At 41.0% G+C, this 22,458-nt stretch overlaps 1 protein-coding gene across 2 annotated transcripts in view; it reads left to right on the top strand.

The window, feature by feature from the left end:
* HERC4 (HECT and RLD domain containing E3 ubiquitin protein ligase 4) overlaps window positions 1-22,458 on the top strand; it is a 59,937-nt gene that overhangs the window by 8,315 nt on the left and 29,164 nt on the right. For both annotated transcript variants that reach the window (XM_061565228.1, XM_061565227.1), the window contains exons 2-10: window positions 3,428-3,697; window positions 8,730-8,889; window positions 9,522-9,598; window positions 14,624-14,845; window positions 15,697-15,788; window positions 18,441-18,571; window positions 19,512-19,672; window positions 20,820-20,896; window positions 22,107-22,231. In XM_061565228.1, the coding sequence (XP_061421212.1) occupies window positions 3,454-3,697; window positions 8,730-8,889; window positions 9,522-9,598; window positions 14,624-14,845; window positions 15,697-15,788; window positions 18,441-18,571; window positions 19,512-19,672; window positions 20,820-20,896; window positions 22,107-22,231 (1,289 nt within the window). In that variant the 5' untranslated portion in view covers window positions 3,428-3,453. The remainder of the gene's footprint in view (window positions 1-3,427; window positions 3,698-8,729; window positions 8,890-9,521; window positions 9,599-14,623; window positions 14,846-15,696; window positions 15,789-18,440; window positions 18,572-19,511; window positions 19,673-20,819; window positions 20,897-22,106; window positions 22,232-22,458) is intronic.

The raw sequence follows: 22,458 nt of genomic DNA, 5'->3' as shown, positions 1-22,458 counted from the left end.
ACCGTAATGTTATAGACATTTGTGGTGGGAGTATTAACATCGGCTGTGATGATGCCTTCATGTACAATTATGATAATGATGGTAATAACGATTTATCTTGATATAGCGCCCTATGTTCTGGGGCATCTTTGTGCACGTCACATCATCTCACCAATCTTGAACTTTATCGTAAAAAAAAATCTGTCCACACACTTTATATTTAAAAAGCATATTTACAGAAATAATATATTAAAACAGCATAATTTTTAAAGAAACGTATAGCAGTGTAATGTCACATAAAAAAAATTACAGGCTGGAACAGCACTCCCACCCTTACCATTATTTCTTATGGCAGAATTTCTCCTGCTTAACACGAATTTGCTTAATGTGGCAATTTTCAGGCACGCAACCCCCGCATTGAGCGGGGACTTGCTTACAAGACCTCATCTAAACACATTTGAAAGGGCACCTCCAGAGACAGCTGTCCCTATGGGCACAAGCTGACTCGGTGCCTCGCCTGCAAACTGGCATTAGTCTTCCAGTAGGGGGTAGGGGGTGATGATCTGTTTGTATGATTCCAATTGAGTAATTTGTGGGTCATATTTTAATCTGGAAAATGTTGGACTCTGACGTGACACACAATGTCCTACTTTTGCAGATTCTTTAACGTCCACTGTAAAGCAGACGCGTTTTAATATCGTGGCTATTAAATCCGCATTAATACTCAGGCCTGTCACTTGATTTGAACCGTAAACCTCTGCACGGAGCAACAAACACGCGACTGCTAGGCCAGGTCCGTGCACCTAAATGCATAATGTCAGAAAAAAGGGGAAAAACCCTATTATATTTTGGTACTGGCAAAGGAGGTCTAATGATATAAATGTATTGTGTTTTTAAAAAGGTTTTATTTTCATCGCATAATAATGCTGCCATGGTTCTGATACCCATTCACATTGTGTGCAGCTGTGCAGCTGTGCATATCAATATCAGGGTAATGCATGCAAAAGGTGCAGCGTGACTTCCGTTAACTCCTGCCTCCTTGACGTTGACTGGAGAAAAACAATCACTTTCCTTTGCTATTTGCACAAAATTGTATCGCGAGGTATTCGGACCATGTCCTTGTAATGGAAAGCGGGGAGTTTTTATGCCATCGTTAATGCACCTTGCTAATGTGAAGCTTCTTTGTGAGAATAAACACGTAGGCTTAGAAAAACTAAGCCTACGTGTTTTAAAAAAAACGATTTGCAATTATTTTTCGAAGGATGAGAAGAGATGCACAGTAATCGTTTGCACACCTGGAAAGTATAAAAGCTATATACTTGTAGAATTTGACTAATGTTCACTGACATTTTTGGATAATGACTAATGGGCTGGATTACCCAAAGAAGTGCCATTGCCAGAAAGACAAGTACTGTATTCGGTTTACTGAGATATATTTTGACAGTTTAACTTACAATTGCCTTCATTCATGAGTTCGTGTATAGGCTTGATCTGCCAGTGCAGCCGAAATAATTTTCGTATCGACTCTGTAATAACTTGGTGTCCTGAAACGCTGGGGCTTTCTCCTCTCTGGCCAGCTGGATCGATTGGTGTCCCCGTGTGATGGAGTGGGATGGGAGTTAGGCTTCCTAGCCTGGGGCCAGGCACTGCTCGGGCACATTTTTTGCTCACCGAATGCGCTGTCAGCAAACGGGATCAAAATGTACAAGGGTTTCATTTTCATTCATTCACGATCATACATAGAACCATCCCCAGTGTTTGCAGAATGGGGTTGTGTGTGGTTCATGCGTGCTGGTATTTATTTCAGCTTTAACATCAAACATGGCACTGACAACTGTAGTAATTCTTACCAAAACAATAAGACCTACTGTAACGCTACACTGTTAATGCCAACAGAAAGACTAAATATGACCTTGGCAGTGGGTATAACTCAAATACAACGCCTAAGTATTTAATGTAATTCCTAACGTGTGTTTATGTATTGAGTACATAAACGATACTTTGTTCAATTACTTTATAGCATTATTGGGTGTAAGGAATCCATAAGTACTGAAACTCAGTAGTTTATAAGTATGTTTCACAAATATTAATGGAGCTTTGTGGGTTGTGACCTGCTATTTTTCCAACTAAAAACCTATTGTATGCAAAGGGAAGCCGCACGAGGTTACAGCTTAATCATTCCACTTACAGCTGAATTTATAATAAAGCACATCCACATGATTTTACAGGGGGAGGTCATCGTAATGTAATTATTATACTGTGAAATCACATTTGTCACATAGATCATTACTCAATTTAATTAGATCATAACACTCCCCAGAGACCTAGAAAGTCTCCATTCTATAGTATTTCTAACACTACAGCAAGAGGAATGTTTGAGTTTGTGAAATTTTTGGTATTACACGTTGCAATCATTGCCCCCTACTGGCAGACTAATGCCCACTTGCAGGCCGGTGCTAAGTCACCTCGCGCCACACAGAGACAGCTGCCAATGGGAGTGCCATTTGAGATGAGATGCAATGTCAGGCGCTTTGAGTTGCTGAGGCATTTAAGTAACCATATAATGTAAAGTTTTTTTAAACGATGAAGACAAACAATCTGCCTAGTTTACACACGCGGCCATTTTAACGCATGCAAGGTTTGGTGATAACAATGGGTTAAACTTTAGTTTTTTGCATGGATGCCAACCGTGTAAAGATTTCCTTTTACACGTGGTTTGTTTAAGTGAGGTCATATACCCTCATTTCCAGGAATTGGTTATTAAAAAAAACTATACTTGGAATTTATTTTATATTAGTGTTCGCACTATTCCATTCAAGCATCGTTTTTTGTTTGCCAGCGTTTTTATTTTATTGTAAAACTGTTTCGTGCATATTAAACATGGTGCTTAAACTGTCCACAAACCGCATAGGTGTATCTCAACATTAGAAAAATAATAAAATCATCACGACGTTTTGATCGCAACACAAGCAATTGTCTTTTCGTGTGCAGTTAAGTACACGTTCTTCTGTGTATATTGCTTTACCGAAAGACCCATAGAATATGTATTCCTGCAGTCATGAAAGCTTTGAGTCAAGATTTCCCCTGTACATGCTTCGGAAGAATGTGACTATGCTATGTATACGACAGTGAATGCTTCAGCTCTGTCAAAACAGCTTTAAAATCGATTTATCTTGATAAAAGCAGTGTTATGTAAGTGCAGGGAGATTTTCCTGACCATCACAGTGACTATTTTACAAACACTAAAATATATACTTAACCTGCAACCAAGTTGAAAGATAATAGTTAACACCTGGCTTGCACAGGGGAACCCTAGGGGTCGGTACCAGTGGGTAGATGCCGATACGCGTTGCCATGGTGTGCATTCGCCCACTTGACTCGGGCAATGGCGATAGCCATGAGGTTTGTTTTCTTTAAGCCACTGGCGCTGTTGCGCGTTCCCCAACAGGCCCAGGCGAGAGACCGCGGAGCGCGATGCTGTGTTGGGGGAACACGTCGTTCGGGCAGCTGGGCCTCGGTGGCATCGACGAGGAGATCGTCAAAGAGCCGCGCCGCTGCACCTTCTTCGCGGGCAGCAGCGGCGGCCGTGCCGCGGGCCTCCGGGCGGTCGCCTGCGGCCGGAGGCACACGCTCTTCCTCATGGAGGACGCCACCGTCTACAGCTGCGGCTGCAACGACCTGGGCCAGCTGGGGCACGACAAGACTCGCAAGAAGCTCGGTGAGCCCCAAGGGGCTTTTGAGAGCTCTCTTTGTTGAAGCCACCAGTTGGTTGGCGCATGTGCCCATTGGTGTCAGGGTTTTACAAGTTCCGCTTTCACGAGTCTTTTTGATGCCAATAGCACATTTTTTACGTGACCATAATTGCGTGAGAAAAACAACAAAACTTCAAATGTTTGGGGCAGTAGAGGCAGTGGTGATGCAGTGGTTCTGCTCTAAACCTGGCGACCTCAGTTTGATACGCGGTCACGGCTAACATCACTGGCGACTGATATGCGATCCTGACCTTACCCCCCCCCCCACTTTACCAACTGACCAGCTGGGTGAAATATGGTAATACGGTTTCTCATAACCAACTCAGAGTGGTGAGGCCTTCATCCATCCGTGGACTATAAATTTGTATTATTATAGATCTACATTGCTACTCAAGAATCGGCAAATTTTTTCTATGATATGAGAGAGTGTTAGTTTTAATATGATAATGTGTTTTAATGTCATAAGTGCAAGTTGGGGAATTACTTAAAACCGCTGAACTATAACAATGCTCCCCAATGCTAACCTCCCTCCGGCAAATGGATGCCGTTTCGTTGGTAATGATGTGTTTTTTTATTATAAAGCATTGTAAGCACCCTGGTGTTCCAAATTGGTCTATGGAACCGTGAACACATTTTCTTACAGTTTATTTTTCTAAGTCAAACCTCTCATGAAGTGGGGTATATAATTGTTATTGTTTTATGTGGCATTAGTATAATCTATTTACATTTTCCATCCACTCCTCGTGAGTCATTTATTCATCCGGCAATATTTAATCCGTCATGTGGCGTTCATCCTTCTATCTTCATTGTTCATAATCATCAGTGGTCCTTGAATAAATGTGGATTAAAACAACACAGTCCCATATTTAATCATTAGAAACCCATTGGTTTGGTTTAAACTGCTGAGTATTTCTAGAAATTTTTCAGAAATATATCTGGATCCATAATTTTTCCTGTCTGCTTTGAATATATATATTTTTACGACACAACAAATCTGACGACAGTACAATTCGCATAATTTTGGTAACCAGATTTACGTGGAATATCTCTACAGTGTGTGAAGCACTGGCTCCGTAAGTGAACTTTAAATAGCGTGTGAGCAGTGCAAATGACACACTCTGTTCAATGTGCAATGTAAGCAGACTAAGTCTTCCCTGCGTGTGAGCACGTGAGGTACAGCCAATACATGAATGCGTGTTGTACCGAGCCACAAATCATTGGGTTAACCGATATTGACACAGCCGTTGTGCACACTCTTTGACCATGAAAATGCACGCCAGCACTCTCTGCGTCATGTTGCAACGATTAAAATGTGGCACGTCGTATTTGTATCTCGCAGTAGTTGTGCCTGAATATGCTTATGTGAACTTAATAAGGCGCAACTATAATGACACTACTGCAAAAGTCCTATTTAGGGCATGTAGTCTTTTTAATTCCATGTTTATTGAAAAAAATGCATTCTAATCTTGGTTGAATTCCAGGAAATTGGAAAATAGAGAATCTGAGTTCTCTGAATATTAATGTTGGTTGCTTTTCATCATCAGCTCGTGCCGAATACAAATCAGCAACCCAGTGGCTCCAAAGGCTGTGAAATGCGTGTTGCTTATTTACAAACTATGTCATACTCACTGTATATTGACCTAATTTTATGTTTTATGCGTGGCTCTCCAACACACTGGCGTGCTGTACTAGTGACGAATTGGTAGGTTCTGTTTACGTGACAACCCTTACGAGTTGGCTGTGTCGGGTAGTGGCGGGTTTAACGACACATTTATATATTTATTACGCGATCTAAACCAAAAAACCTCTTATGGATGATATTGGTCGCGAAAGTCTACATGTTAAACTATTGACAGTGTTTAAAAGTGTGCAGTATCCAGTATAAGTCACCATAACTTAGCATTAGGTTTGCTCAGTCCACAGCATTACAACAAAGGGTATGCACAGTACCACTTCGGCAAGTCTCTTCTGTCTATATATTACACTGCTGCTGCACATCCCATGTCTGTCTGTTGTCACTGACATATCAGATTTCCAGTGACGATCCGTCATTGCTAAAGGTTATCTTCCTGGCCTCCGCTCACCTCCCCCCACCGCGATTGGTTGAATTCGAAATTTTCACCGAAGGCTGGACCAATCGACCCACTCGGTTTTGGCCACCGGGGCAAGTGGCGCGAACAACTCAAACATGAAGTGGTTCATGTAATGAAGTGGTGCATGTAAGTGGGAAATGTAAACGTTTGAATTGAGGCTTCCGAATTTTTGTCCGCCGTCATCGAGTGTGCGGTTCACGATGAGTGTTTGTGTGTAGTGTGTGTCTCTTGAGTGGTTGAGTGTCTGGTGGGTGTCATCTGGTGAGTGAGTTTGCGAGCATTTGGTTAGTGTCAGGTAATTTCTTGACTTCTTTTATTTAGTTACATGGGTAAGGACCTGGGTGAAACAAAGGAAGTTGTGCACTACTTTGCGCTGCACACAACTTGACGTGTGGGTATCTTGTATAATGGTGAGAAAAATTGCCCTCCACGTACGGCTGACTACACGTGTAGGTGCAGCCGTAGTAGGTCTGTGTGTCTGCAGGTTTGTGCATGCAAGCACTTGCAAGTTACCTAATGCTTTCAGTGCTTCATAATCACTCGGACAATAGCTTGTCTCCGTAACAGCCAAAACACATTTGTCATAAGTGTTACGCATGCATGAATTAATTCACGGGTGAAAAAAACAAACCCAAAACGCAAACTCGGGATGCTTTTTGTTTTTGCTTGGGTTGCCTGTTTATTTTTAGCTAGTAATCTATTGTGTGTTTCTATACCCACGTCGTTGAATGCCATAAAGTGATTAATTGAGGTAATGATTTTAGAAAAGGTACTCTGTAACATTAAAAAGCACGAGATTACTTTAGTTTGTGTTAGGCTCCTGAGGTCATGTTTCATAAGATGCGTAGCACAATAATTTCCTTAAATTTGATTTTGTTTTATAACTTGGGAAGATTAATCAATACATTGTCATAATGCAACAATTTATAAACTAAACATGACCACTAAAAGAAGGAAATGTACGTTTCTGTCAATTTTAGCTCCATCCACTTTTGGCAAAATAAGTAGTGCGTAGTCGGTTATTGTACAAATAAGCAATACGATCCCAATAGATTTCTTGTCTGAAGTGAAACTGCAGTGTAATTTAGTATCGTAATAGTCGAGTGAATTTCAATAACACTCCATCTAGAGCAGATCCACATCGCAGCATTACAACAGCTACCTATTTTCAATACAACTTTAAAGTTGTACGAAATAAATACGTACTGTAGTCTGAGATCCTTCAACAGAGGAATCGCAAAACTACACAAATCCTCTCTCTCATGGCTATCAGACGTCGACATTGGCGTCTATCTCCTGAGCGTATTTGCCATGCGCAATAATCGTTAGACTCGCTCCTGTTTTTATTACAAGTTTAATTGGTTTTTGATTGTTGGATTCCAGTTTGGGGAAGAAAGAAAATTACCGCGTGTTTTGCCCTTGTACCTTTTTAACCGAGCAACGCGTTCCCATTCTATTATCTAAACTTCTCATGTCCATGCATGTATCTCCTTTTATCCAGCTCTTATCTTTTTTACAATGTACTGTACATATCTTCTTATTCGTATTCGTAAGGTGGCTTCATTAATGGAATTTTTTTAGATACTTGGAATTGGCAGAGCAGTAATTGATAAAATTATTGTCTTGCTCGTATTTATTTATGGGTTTTCTTACATCTTGGCACAAAACAAATTTGTTATCAAGATTGTAGAACATCCCCACCCACTGTCGTATATAGAACAATTATTTTACAACTGCATTCCTTTATATTCTTGGTTCTTTTGGTAAAGTCACGTAGAAGGGAAATAATAAAATAAAATAAATAAAACATAATAAAATGACAGCGTCTTAATGTTTAAGACGCTGTCTTTCCGACAGCTCTGTTTCTTCACCTGAGGACGGCTGCTTGCGTTGTGGCCGAAACGTCGTGAGAATTTCATTTTCAGAATCAGAATCAGAAACGGTTTTAATCGCCATGTAAGTTTGCACAAACAAGGAATTCACTATGGCGGGACGGTGCATACATTGAACAAGTAGGAATCTTAACTTATATAAAAGGTATACACTCTAACTATACTAACGTTACAAAGTATAAGTAATACCAAACGGCTAAAATCTTTAAAATTATGAATAAGTAGACCTTATAAAATGCGAATGTAAAATGTTAATTAGCCGTATTAAACAATCTTAAAATACAAAAATACAAATAAGATTACACGTTGTAAGTATGGAAAGGTGTAATTATGTAGATAAAATGTTATAGTAAGTGTAACAGTCATTTTAAGTGTAAAAGTCATTTTAAGCCCTTGGCCTTGTTGAGGAGGCCAACAGCAGATGGGAAAAAACTGTTTTTATGACGTGAGGTTTTGGTCTTGATGGACCGCAGCCTTCTGCCGGAGGGGAGTAGCTGGAACAGAGAGTATCCAGGGTGCGAGGAATCGTCCGCAATCTTCCTTATATTTTATTTTTATTATTTTCCTTCTACGTGACTTTACCGAAAGAACCAATAATATGAATCCCTGCAGTCACGAAAGCTTTGAATCGAAAATTACATTCCTTTAATTGTGTGATCCTGTGTACAGTCTGCACTGTTCAGGAATTGACTTTTCCAGGAAACTCATCAAAATCCGGGAGTCAAAAGGCCATGGTTGGGGAGCCTTTTCCAGTGTTAATGCCAGGGTCAAGGCTGGTGCCTCGAACCCAAGCCCTGGGACCGAGGCCACACCCCCGAGGTGGAGGTCCGGCACGGGAGCTGAGAACATGTCCAAGCTGGTCTCAAGGCCCAGGACTGAGCTGGAGGACCGAAGACTGCTTACCAGTTTTTTTTTTAATTTGTTAACCAAGTGCACGCCGGGCTGTGTTTCCCTGAAGCTGACAGTAGCGCACTCTCACACGTACGTCTGTGTCTGCGCGTGTGCGACTACAGAACAGGTGAGTTCCTTGGACACTCAGACCATTGTGGCGGTGGCGTGCGGAGACTCTCACACGCTCGCTCTCAACGACAAGGGACAGCTCTTTGCCTGGGGCCAGGCATCCGAGGGCCAGCTCGGTCTGCCAGGAACGGACGAGATAGTGCGTGTGCCCAGGTGGGTACGAGCCTCCTGCCTTGCGCTTACAAGTGAGAGCTGGGAACTGATGTTGGTACTTTCATGAGGACACTCGCTTGTAAGGACATTGAGTGATGAAAAGCAATTTGTCCATTTGGCTCATCAATTGATAAGATTGTTCAGACTAGTCTGTTTGCTTAAGATCTCATCATCTTCCAATTACCAATATGTTTTTAATAAACTATGTTTTATCATACGTAAAGTGCCGTGAGATGCCCTGGTATGAAAGTCGCTTTATGAAAAATAAACTATTATCATCAACAATGACTTTATGTTTTGCTCTTTCCTTTAAATTTATGATTACACATTTTTCACTGGCAAGGTAGGTTGTTTATGCATCAAGCATAGCAAGCTTACGCCATGACACGGTGCACATGTGAAGAATACCTTTACCGGCTCTGAGACAGTCCACTTTACATCGGATAGCTCCACTTGAAGATGCGCTTCAGCTTTATTTTGCAATCTTTGTTTAAATTAAGGCCTCTCTGTGTGCCAGTATAATCTCTGATGGCCACCAGTCACCTTTGTGTTCCTCAATTACTGTACTTGAAACTGTAGAACATTATATTGTGGATTAGATGCAGTCGTTATTCTCATTTACTGTGTTGCAGGCATGTGAAGACATTGGCAGAGGTACCAATTGTGCAGGTAGCCTGTGGACACCATCACTCACTGGCGCTCGCAAAAGGTACATTTGCAAAGGCACCTAATCTTTACACCTCAAGGTTTACTTACACTTAGGTTAAGTTACCAATTAGATCATAACTGTGGCATGCTGGGAAGTATAAGCAGGTATAACCCTGGGCTTAATCCCCACACAGATTTTACAAAGCACCGTGATGCCAGCACTAAACTCCTAAAATGCATGTCAAGTTGGGCATGGTCAAAATACAGTGGAATTTCTTTCATCTGCTGGTTCCAAAACCACATATAAACAGTAGGAAAAACTTACACAAAAAAATATCAGGGATGAAATTAAGAATAATATTTTACAAGGAACCTTTATCAACACAGCATGCAGAGGAAGGTGTGCTGGCTTTAAAGAGAATGTTAAGCTGGTAGAGATTAGATTTTTAGCAACGCCAATCAGACCACTTTAGAATCCACTTTGTCAATGTAGATTCCAGAGCGTGACTTCTCTCTGAGCTTTAGCAATGCTGTGGAGAAAAAAAAATCCACATTCTTTCGGATAAATTGTGATTCATAAATTATCATGCAATTTTTTTTATTCATCAGAATTGTTATCATGCATATATACTGTTTTTAAAGTATTACATTGATTTAATAATATTGTTTAACGGCCTATGTGAAATAGTAAGCTTTCAGCTTGGGTAAGTAGAGTCATTATTTTCAGGTAGACTGTTTCTTAAGTAAATCTGGGAAGCTAGTTGCAAGCAAAATGTACAACCTGAATTAATGTGAACCTCTGTTTCTGACATGCCCAGATGTTCCAACTGTTTTCTTTGTTAATGTGTTCAGAAAAACAAAACATTAGGGGGCCACCTTTACTGCCCTGGCGCTTCAAATGCCTGGCTTACATAAATACGTTTACAGAGACTCGGACATGTATCTGAGGTCTATTCACGAATGCACTTGCATTATGTGAGGACACCGAATAGTTGTTTAAATCGGTGCTGTGGAATAAATGAATTTTAATGAGACAGCACACAGCATGATTTCACATTTTAAATGCCATATTGCTGTTCTGTTCATGTACATGCTGTTCCTATGTAGCCTTAACATGTCTGTAATTGATCTGTTGTACCAAATATTCACTCTAAGGTCTTGGCTTTTGTCATTTTTATTATTATCTATGCAAATGTGACATCACAACACATGCTATTTGCAATAATAGGGCTTGTTAAATGACTATAAAGGAGATGAGTTGCTCATCACACAAAGCTATCATGTTAATGTTTGCCAGCATAATGGCTGCATTCTCTGTATTTATATAACCAACATCCACTGAGTATTATAAATTTGCATACACTGGAACACAGTGAGTCATTCGTACAGATAATACCATAGGTGCTTTACTTTACCCCCCAACCCACAAATTAATAGACTGAACGTTCTATTCACAAGACACTAGCACTCTCTTAAGAATGTTCCAGCACTACATTATACACACGGGGTTGGTAAATTGGGGGCTCATTCCAGTTAAAGAACAGCTGACCTTGGACTCGAGAGTGAGCTACAGGATGTCCCTTTGCCACGCAGACATTTCTGTATTAGCCGCCACGACATTAACTGAGCTTCCAAAGTCAGAGATAATTCAGCCTATTTATGTGCACGGCCGAATCGTATACTTTTATATCTTTTTCATTCTTTGACTACCAGACTCTTGGTAATAACACTGTAACACGTTTTTTTTGTTCCTGGGTAGTAAGTGTTCATTTCTAATTGGTTATGCCTCAAAAGTACAGAAAATGGCTATTATTCCCCACAAACTTTACTTTTGTGACCAGGACAGTGATATTTTTTAATTGACCTATTTTCAATGAGAAAACACATGAATTTGTGTCTTTTCGGTCACATAAAGTCAGAAATAAACAACAAGAATTCAAATTTACATGTATTTATACTAAACTAATACAAAAATGACTTATAAAGATTTAGACACCAAGGTGCACTACCACAGGCGGGACTGGCCACAGCGGACTGAGTTCTCTGTGGGGAGGAACAACGTCAAGTGGGAGCCACTGGTGGACCCCTGGAAGGTGCTGATGCCACCACTGCACATAAAATTTGGCCTTGTGAAACAATTTGTCAGAGCTGTAGATTAGGAGTCAGCAGCCTTCAAGTACCTTCAAGACTTCTTCTCTAAGCTGTCTGAGGCAAAGGTCAAAGCCGGTGTCTTCGTCGGACCACAGATAAAGAAGATCCTGGAGTGCAGTGAATTCCCCAAGAAGCTCACGAGTAAGGAGAAAGCGGCTTGGAACGGCTTTTGTCGCAGTGGTCCGTGGCTTCTTGGGCAATCACAAGGTCAAAAACTATGTGGAGCTGGTTGAGACTGGTGAAGAACTACGGCACAATGGGCTATAGGATGTCCCTCAATATCCATATCCTTGATGCTCATCTTGATACATTCAAGGAGAACATGGGAGCGTACTCGTACAAGCAAGGCGAGCGCTTCTACTAAGATATACTGGACTTTGAATGCCGTTACCAAGGACAGTATAACGAGAACATGATGGGAGACTACATTTGGGGGCTGATTCGTGAAAGTTATTTATAGTATAATTGTAAATCTCGAAAAACTACTCGCTTATAAATATTTTGTAGTCATTTTTGTATTACTTTATTATAAATGCATGTTTATTTTGATTCATATGTTTTTTTTTCTGACTCTGAACTAAAAGACACACATTTGCCCGTTTTCTCATTGAAGATAGGTAAATTTCAAAATATCACTGTCTTGGTTATAAAAGCAAAGTTTGTGGGGAATAATAGCCATTTTCTGTACTTTTGAGGCATAAGCAATTACAAGATAACACGTACTACCCAGTAACAAAAATTGTGTTACATAGTGTAATCAAGAGAGAATTTAAACCTGTTGACCAGATTACAAATCGACATGTCGAGTTGTAGGTTCAACCTGTTGGCCTGGAAAAAAAACCACAATTGCTTTTTGAAATTGTTAGGAAAATAATTCACAATTCTGTTGATTGTGTATGGCCATGCTTAACCTTGGTCTCAGCTTGGGCTTCGTTATTAGGATGAATAACCTCCTCTGCTTGGGAAATGTAAATGAACACGACTCCTGTACTTGCGCATTACAGCAGTGATGTACGCTGTACCACTGGGGTGTTACATTTGATATAAGTGGCACTCTGTAAATGTGAATTAAAAATGACAACTGTGTTAAAACAACAAAACTCAAATTTGATGTGAAATTTTGCTATGACTCTTAGCAACGATGTAGAGATTATAGACCATATCTGGGAAGATTTTGTTTTTGAACATTCTTATGTTTAACTTCCTGTGTCAGGTGAAACTCTAAAGCCCTACTACAAGCAATGTTTTTGGTGTTCCCTTTTTTTATGCTGCACGTTTTGTTATCCTGCAGCTGACTTGCCTGGTAATAGGGCTCATTACTCCAAATGGAAACAAATGAGCATATATGTAGACTGATTTATTCTAATATGTGTATTGTGCTGACGTGGCTGTGCAGTACATGTGGCCAAAACACAAATGCGTGGTTTGATATAAAGCTGCCGTATTTAACCATAAGTGGCCATTAGTGGCCATTCAAAAAGGCAATAATTTCTCGACTTAAGGAATGCCACATGTATTGCATTGTTGACACTTGGGCTATCCGTTCTTATTATAATGTATGTAGAACACTGTCTTGTGTTGCCCCGAATGTGTCAAAATACTCTGACAAGGGTGGCTGGCTGACAAGGAGAGTTACCTCCCTTCACATTGAGTTCAGTTTAATTGTAGACAGATGCCAAGTGAAACGGCACAAATTGCCTGCACCTCTTATGTTATTCGGGGCGAAAAAAATACATCAAAGCAAAGGTGACTTTAAAGTAAAATGTTTCATTTTTACAGACTTGCCATAATGAGCCCGATTCCCATATGTTAGGGTACTTGATAGGCATTGTTTTAATGAGGCCGTATGTTATCCGGACAACACTTTATCGTTACCTATTAATTTACAAGGCTAAACTATTTTTATTTTACCAGGTAAGGCCCACTGAGCTGTATAGCTCTTTTTCAGAAGCGACCTGGCCACAAATGATAACTCAACGAAGTGGCGTATCACGTGGAAATTTATAGCAGTCAAATACTCTTAAACGCATGATTCAAAATGTGGAGGGAAAAACCGGAGGACCCGGAGAAAAATCCACACGACCACAGGGAGAACGTGCAAATTCCAAATATGCCAGTGTCAAGGTCACAATCGAACTCACGACCTCCTGTATACCAAGCAAGGTAGTTAACATCTCCCCACCGTGGCGAGTTATCTACATAATTGCATTTTATTGGTAGCCAGTACTCCAATGGTATTTGTTTTTACTCTTTAACTCCAACGGTTACAGGTCTATTTTTTATCGCTGGTCACCTTATGCGAAATCGATTTTTTGACCATTGCCTGCCATCAGTGAACTCGGTCTGAAATGACCAGTCATTTGCCATTTTGCTTTTATAGCTTGTAAACTTCAAGAAGCCTATAATAAGCACACTTGACAATGGTAGGCCATTACGTATCATCATTAACATATCATTAGCAATAAGGCCCTTTTAAATGTGTGATACACTTGAAGAGATATGTCTATAAATTGATAAAATTTCGCAATAAATTTAGCAATAACATTTCTTGTCAGATGCTTGTTTGCTTCATCATCCTTACTTCCCCTTTAATTAAGGGGTGAGCAATCTAGCAGCTAAATATGCACATCTCCTAAGACTGACACATGGTGCTGTAAAATCTAGACATCTGACTAGGCTTATACTGTGCAAGTGAATTTAATCACATCTATTTTTTTTTTATCGCACTAAATCTCTTTTAAATTAACTCGACTAAGGAACATCGCCACATGATTGTGGTGCATTGTGACATATTGAAACAGTGACAACAATACAGCAACCTGTCCTTTGCAGGCGCACCTGTGTGTCGGAGCGGACGTGGTGGCAATGTGTGAAATCGCTCGGCATCGTTTAAGACTGACGTCTGCTTGGTTGTATGGTGGGGGGTGGGGTACAGATGGTCGCCTCTTCACGTGGGGCAGCAACCGCTATGGGCAGCTTGGCGTGGGCAGCTTCAGGGGCAGCCAGCGGACTGCGCAGCTCGTGCACACCCTGCAGGGTGTGCCGCTGGCGCGCCTGACCGCCGGCAAAGCCCACAGCCTGGCGCTCACTTGCTCCGGCGCCGTCTTCGCCTGGGGACAAAACAACTTCGGGCAGCTGGGTCTCAGCGATGAGATCGGTGGGTGGCAGCGCTTGTCGCGGGTTCTGCTTCGTGGGGTTGGCTAAAGGGAAATCGGTTCGTGTGCGGCTGCTAGGCGGATTGTTATTACTTGGCGGAATCGGCAGAGGTGGTGGCGGTGGCTTTGGGGATGTCCTTCTTTCAGCAGTCGGTTTACCATGGGTAATTATGGTGGTGACACATTCATATGTCTATGAAACTATGTTAAACCTCACCGGTGAATTCAGAATGTCAACAGTTTGTCACTGACAGAGAGGGAAGAACAATCTTGAAATTTCAGCCAACTGGCCTTAAAAATGTTACGGTGTAAAATATGACACAAAATGTAAAAATATAACCCCTCAGTGACTATTAGAAGCCCGTTTTTCTAATCTGTTATACACTGCATTAACTGAAAGCAATATTACACTTATACAGGATACCTACAGACTGAAAGCAGCAGAACACTTATTTATACAGGATAACTACAGACTATTGTATTCCATTTAATAATTGTGATAATGTAGCTTCACCGAGCTGAGTTAAAATTTTTAAAGTACAATAATTTTTTTCTTATTGTGTTCAATGCAGTGAAGTCACATATAATCAGTGACTGCTTGACACTAATTGTGTTGATATTTTTTGTGACACTAGCGTAGTACAATATATGGCTATTTGGGAAATTTTAAGACGTATTTTTTATTATTTTTCCTATGCGGCAAAGGAAAGTGGCACGGCACTTCAGCATTGGTTTTTGACCAAACCAACCCATTGTGTGCATCATTTTGGCTGTAATAGGCGCTTGCTAAAAGCAGTTGCACCAGTCTGTGAATTCTTATGGAGATGTGTCTGTCTGTATGTGCACATTGCAGACAAGTGCTACCCTGCTCTACTGAAGTCCCTCCGCACACAGAAAGTTGTTTATATCTGCTGTGGAGAGGACCATACCGCTATTCTTACTAAGGTATGCTAAGTGTATATAGCCCAATGGCACAAGTGTTGACGATCACAGACGAGCCCTGATTTCTCCATCCGAGTGGAGACAACCGCACTCCTCAAGGCCATGATTAAAGTTGTTGTTTGAAGAAGGTGTAGCGACCTACCCTTTTTGCCAGGAATCCAGGCTGTCTACTGAGACAATGCTTCCATCGAGAGATGGATTTTCCAAAAGATGCATCCGAAATATTCAAAATGCCGAGCCGAGCTTGTAGAAGATGTCTTTTGAGGGCATCTGTGAAGGCTGGCACCAAGTGATAGGAAACGATTTTCAGAAGACTGGAGAATCTCCTGCCATCTGTGAGGGTCGGTGTGTTGGTGGACCACCGACCGTATTTATACATCGTGAATTCTTTCACGTGTAACTTTCACAGCGTTAGAGCAGCAGATGCACAAGAAAAGATTTACTTGGCAATGTTCTGTGAGTGGACGTCAGCCCATATAGCCATCTGTGTCACAAGGTGAATATATCACCAGTTTTGCACCCCATTAAGAAGTAGGCTGGTGATGGGTTATATTGCAATTGGGTAGTCAGTATAGATGTTTATTTGTGGAATGAATATTGTCAGCATAAAGTCACGCAAGGGAAATGGCCTTGCAAGTTGACACAAAAGAATCGTAGTCAATGTAATTTCAAAAGGGCTCTCAATCATTACATTGGTCTTCTTCATTCTGTTGAAGGGAAATCTGAGTCGGACAATATATTTAAACTTTAACTCGGATATCCGTTTAAAGTTAAATGATTTGTAAATAACTCCTTAATGATATGATAGTGGGTTGGCTCAGGTAATGGTGATCTGGCTGAAACCATCAAACTTGCTCCACTGAATATCCTGGTTTTGATCCGACTGCATAGGTTTTGTGGTTGTGCGATGCAGCTCTCGAGGTGGAATCACATTGCAGAACCACCGGGTTTTAATCTTGGGAAACATCTTGATGGTGCTGGTTAAATAATATTAAAACACATTCACTGTGGGATCCACTTAGTCTCCAATCAAGTCGCAGATTTCCACATTTTGGTATCTTCTGTTGTTGGTGCTTATGCATATCAAGTGGCCCTGTAGAAATCTGTGAAAACCCAGGCAGCATGCTCTGCATTCTGCACGGAAGAACAGTGTTGCGTGTTTAATAACTAACTTTTATTTGATACGATTTGAATTGATCAAGTCTTTATTAACATTGGCACATGGCCAAGGCTTTTTATATGGACGTTCTCGTGGATTTTTTAAATGTTAGGTTGGAGTGTTTTTTGAGTGGGTTTTAAGATTTACTGTTTTGTAAGTGTGTGGGCATGAAAAAGTAATCTACTGATGTTTACTGTGTTGAGCCTGTGTCTGTCTATAAGCAATGAATGTATTGAGTCAAGGAAGAGCAGCTAGCAGCAGACCATTGCATGTGGATCTGGGACACTTGTCTAAATATCCATTTTAAATTTGATTAGTAGACGTGAAGCAGGTAGCCACAGCATTGCATAGTGACCTGATTTTTGAACTGGGTAAATATTACACCAAAACTGTCTAAGATACTTATTCTTGGTTCTTTCGGTAAAGTCACGTAGAAGGGAAATAATAAAATAATCTAAATATAAAACAATAAAAATTCTCACGACGTTTCGACTGCAACACAAGCAATCATCATCAGGTGTGAAATCCAAAGCAAGAACATTTTATTGAAATCTACAGCAAGAAAATTTTCTTGCTGTGGATTTCACACCTGATGATGATTGCTTGTGTTGCAGTCGAAACGTCGTGAGAATTTTTATTGTTTAATATTTTTAATATTTCCCTTCTACGTGACTTTACCGAAAGAACCAAGAATATGAATACCTGCAGTCACGAAAGCTTTAAATCAAAAATTTTCTAAGGTCCTCCCTATGTTATTGCTTTTCCGACACTAATCGCAGTGTTAAGGATTCATATTCATGAATCCCTGCAGTCATGAAAGCTTTAAATTGAAGTGTTAATGATGTTTATATTCATCTGCAGCCATGCACAATTTGATGTAATTTTCCTTCGTCATTGTGTTCAAGCCCAATACATTTTCAGAAGCCATAACACAGAAGCAGCACGAGGTGCATGATCACATCGGATCACAGCGGAGTATAGTCCAACCTCAATCTCAACGATGGTTCAGTGAGCATTAATAGTAACTCAAATCATCACCTGTCATGAGTTGAATGGGTTTACGTCTGCTTTGCACCTGGATTTAATTATCGTTGTCCCTTGCATGCAAGGACGTTTTTTAAAAATATAAATTATGGGGCTAAAATGCATGAAGACAAAACATTTATTTCACGAATTCATAATGAATAGATAGAGAAAAAAAATGTCCACATGCAAGCACAAACTTGATAATAATACAAACATGAATGCCAGTATCTTCCAACATAAATTGGCAGCAGCCTCTATCTTTATGATTGACACCTCGTGACCTTCCAAGTAGAACGATTTCAAATCAAAACGTCAACAAGTAGCACTTAATGCTGTGCTTTCTATCGTCTTTGTTCACGTGCCTGGAGTCGCACGCGTGTGAATGCATGCACAGGTGAACTTAATTGGCGTGTATTCACGTGCGATTGATTGCACGCGTTAACAATACATGCGCGCTGTGCCGCGGGCAGGAGGGCGGGGTGTTCACATTTGGCGCGGGCGGCTACGGACAGCTGGGCCACAACTCCACCAACCACGAGGTCAACCCACGCAAGGTGTTTGAGCTCATGGGCAGCATCGTCACGCAGATTGCGTGCGGCAGGTACGGGGCGGCTGCTGTGCTCTCTCTCCACTCTCGTTATATGATGGCTGCTCGACTCCCTGCTGCTGTTGAGTGTAGAGTAAAAGGGGGATGAGGGAGTGAGAGAGCTGGTGTAAGTTCTGCTTCACACTTGATTTCATTCCTGACGGTGATGGTAAAGGGTTTTTGACATCTTCTGCAGAGCAGATGGTGTCCCTTTGTGGAATTCCCACAGGATCACTGAACTGTTGACCCCATGGAACATGGCCTGATTACCAACTGAGATATCAGCTGTTCAGTAAATTAGTATAACATTAATCACCGAGGGATTAATCAGAGGGCAGTGCTGTATTAAAAGTACACTGTCTACTGCCTCCCAAGTAAAACTAAATTATAGGCTATTAATGAAAATATCAGTCGTATATTAAATGTGTGTGTGCTTGCATTAAAAATATAGACCATCTTTGCTAACTTATGTACATTTATCAATGTCCCAGTAAACATGCAAAGTTGGACCAACATTGGTCCAATGTTCCATGTTTACTGGGGTTGTAGAAGGGCTGGAAAGCGACAAAATATTGTATTCAAGCTTAAGTGGAGTATAGCAGCCCAATATTGCCATCACCCTTAATTACATTTCTACTATTGTTAGTTTTTGAAATAAAATTTTGTAGTGGGTAATTTTCATTTTTTTTATTTGGGTTAAGACACCATCATGGGATGGCATATTTTTTTGTGAATGACTGTCTTTGGCCTTTTACCATACATTTATGAGACATTGACACAGCTGTCCGCAGGAACGAAAGGACAGCTGCTGGAATCACGCATTCAGTGCTGCACAGGCTACATTGCCGCATTGTTTTTTTGTTGTCGTCGTCGTCGTCTGACTTGTGTGACACACGAGAGAGGCAACGATAACACCCGGCAAAGTGACGTAACGAGCTGGGCACTGTGCTGGCAGGCAGCACACGCTGGCGTTCGTGCCATCCTCGGGGAGGATCTACTCCTTCGGCCTGGGAGGGAATGGTCAGCTGGGAACAGGCTCCACCAGCAATCGCAAGAGCCCGTTCACGGTGCAGGGCGCCTGGATGCCACACAACGGGCCGTGCCCCTCCAACGTTGGTATGGGCTCGCAGGGCACGCACAAGTCCGCATTTCACTTCAACCCAGAGCTTCCGGTTTTGTGTGCTGAACTCTCAAACTCGGGGCCAGATCCCTTTTCAGCTTGTCAGGATTGTTTCAAAGTGAGAATTGCTTAGCGGTTTCTATCGACAGGATCTGTAAGGGTAGCATGTGCCCTGTGCGTAAAAACACTTTAAGGGGATAAGTGATGTGTTTTTATTATTCAATTGAAAAAGGATAAGCATGCCATTACCACCAATGTCTTGTTCATCTGTTTGTATTTGTTCAGTGGCTGCTGTAGAGGTGAGTATGAACTCGCAGTCCAGAGTCTGAGTTTATATCTTGGAAAGGGTCGATTTTTTTTACCTAAAGCAAATAGTCAGTTTATTTCCACGCACCCATATTGATCTAATGAATTGCCGTTATTCCAGGTCACGACTATGTTCAACAACGAGTTACATTTCTAACACTGCAGTCAGTAACGACCTCGAGTAGCTGCACAGATGACAATGAGCCCTTTATGTGCAACAAGTACAAATCATAGAGCATCACTTTATACAAATGACATCCGTTGCATGTATTGTATGTGAGATTCAACATCAATATTAATTGATGAATTGATGCATTCTTTCACCCATTTACAGCAGTGAGGTTAATTTCAGTTCTTCTTGTGGGGAAAAGTGTGGGTATGTGTAATCCAAATAACATATCTGATCAGCATGGAAGATTAGGCTGACTCTCCCTGGGGATTGGGATACCACGTGTCCTGCGATGACATGACATGTATGTGCGGGATGCTGCTATGGGCACTTCATTGCTCTGCGAAAATTTTATTTTGTCTTATTTCAATTCTTAACGGCAAACATTTTTTGGACCAAAGCATACCGTTATGAATGTTTGAATTTAATAAGTTTTCATCTCCCGTGAAGTCTTGTATTAGAAGGTACTGAAACAGCAGGAGGATAATTGGCTTGTTTACCATGTTTTATTTGTTGCTTTTCAAACGAGCATTCATTATACCTTCTGCCCAGATGTCTGCCAGCTTGTTGGCATGTCATGAAATCTTTATTGTCTTCTTCTTGAGGAGTAAAAGCTCTCATCGGGAGCATTCCACATCTTTGAAAGACTCGCGTATTTTTGTTTTCAGAAAAAGAAGAGTGCTGCATTGTAAAGAGAATATTTGCCGGAGGAGATCAAAGTTTCGCGCATTACTTTCCTCCAGAGGTAACGGTAGAGCTTGTTCATGTAAATTTCAGTTCCTGAAGGGGAAACGTACAAAAGGCGGTGAGAGAGTGACATAAGACGGTGTAAACATTTGCTTCATAACGAAAAACTTCATCAAAACAACAGTATTACCAATGTATTGTATTACAACTTCAACCATCATGGTTTCAGAGGCTGTTACAATGCACGGAAAGGAGAACGAAATGGAGAATGGAACGATTGAACGTTCTGCAATAACTTAAATTCAATAAACGGAAGCGTAAATCAAACACCATCCGACAAAATGGTTGGAATAAAAAACTAAATGGCGCATAAATGTCAACGTCCTTTTGCTCTATAAGGCTCTTTGGAATGTTCCCAAAATCAATTTGTGAAAGTTCCATTAAATAATTGGTTAATATAGTTCCTGTGCTTAGAATTATGATTTGTTTTATTTCGTGTTTGACATCAGAAAATATCAGTTCTCTTTGGAATGAACTTGGCACGTGCCCCTGTGTGGACCACTTTTGGGCCTTGTGTAAGCTAAGAACAAGGAAATAATTTGGGTTGTAGGTGATTAATTATTTGTGTACACCAGTGTATATATTGGTGTACACAAATGTACACATTGGTGTAGCTATATTGGTGTATACAAGTATATGTATATGTAATGGAGTTTGTGAGTGTGTGTGTATATACTTGCGAGTTTGTGTCTGTTGGTGTGTATGCGTTTTGTGGTATGAAGCTAATGTGGAGTGGTGTGAGAAGCTATAGAATCTCAAGTAGTGTGGATTTACAGCTATTTCGGTGAACACAATTGATTAACATTCAAACGCTGTAACGCTTTGTTTTGCATTGGATTGCATTGAGGGGAATTGCAACCAGGCTCACTAAATCAACATGGCACGCACACGCCTTTCATGTTACAAGAGATTTCAGTGGGGCATACGCCATTGCTTGTGTTTTAGCTTTACACTTTTGTTTGTTCATCCAGGGAGGAAGCATTAAGTTTCATCTTTTAAAGGGAGGGTCTTGTATCAGTTTTTTTGTTGTTTGGATTTTCAGCCAAGTTGCGTCCCACCGATTTGTTATGCGACACCACAGTCGCATTTGGGCGGCGTTTCACTTTTTTTTCCAAACCTCGGATACAAAACGTATTATTTCGAGAATCTGGCTAAACACGCGAGCTTATTCAGCTCCCCCGGTGGTACGCTGCTGGTGTTGTGTGCAGGACTCTGTGGAGCCAGATGACTTCCGGCTGGCGGAGCCCCATATGCAGGTGTGTGTGCTGTCTGGCCCTCTGCTGGAGAAGTGGGCCTCTCTGCCCAGCGGACGGCTGCCGTCCGACGTTGTCAAGTAAGGCCCTCTCGCGCAGTGTACGTGGAGCTGCTTGGGTTCAAATGAAATGTTTTACACAATTATTAAAATGTACATTTGTGTTAAAGTCTGTAAGAAGTTGTTTTGTGTGAGAGACAGAAAGAGAAACACGTCAACACTCTGAATTTTTATTTTTTCTTTTACACTGGTGAACTCCATTCACACGAATTGTAATTTATTTTTATGACTAATTAGCATGTGCCAAT

The sequence above is a fragment of the Lethenteron reissneri genome, chromosome 34 (genome assembly GCF_015708825.2).
Source record: "Lethenteron reissneri isolate LAM-NWPU_2019-01 chromosome 34, ASM1570882v1, whole genome shotgun sequence".
In the NCBI taxonomy this organism is placed as follows: Eukaryota; Metazoa; Chordata; class Hyperoartia; order Petromyzontiformes; family Petromyzontidae; genus Lethenteron; species Lethenteron reissneri.
The sequence above is the reverse complement of the archived record's forward strand: the minus strand, read 5'-3'. Positions and strand labels throughout refer to the sequence as shown.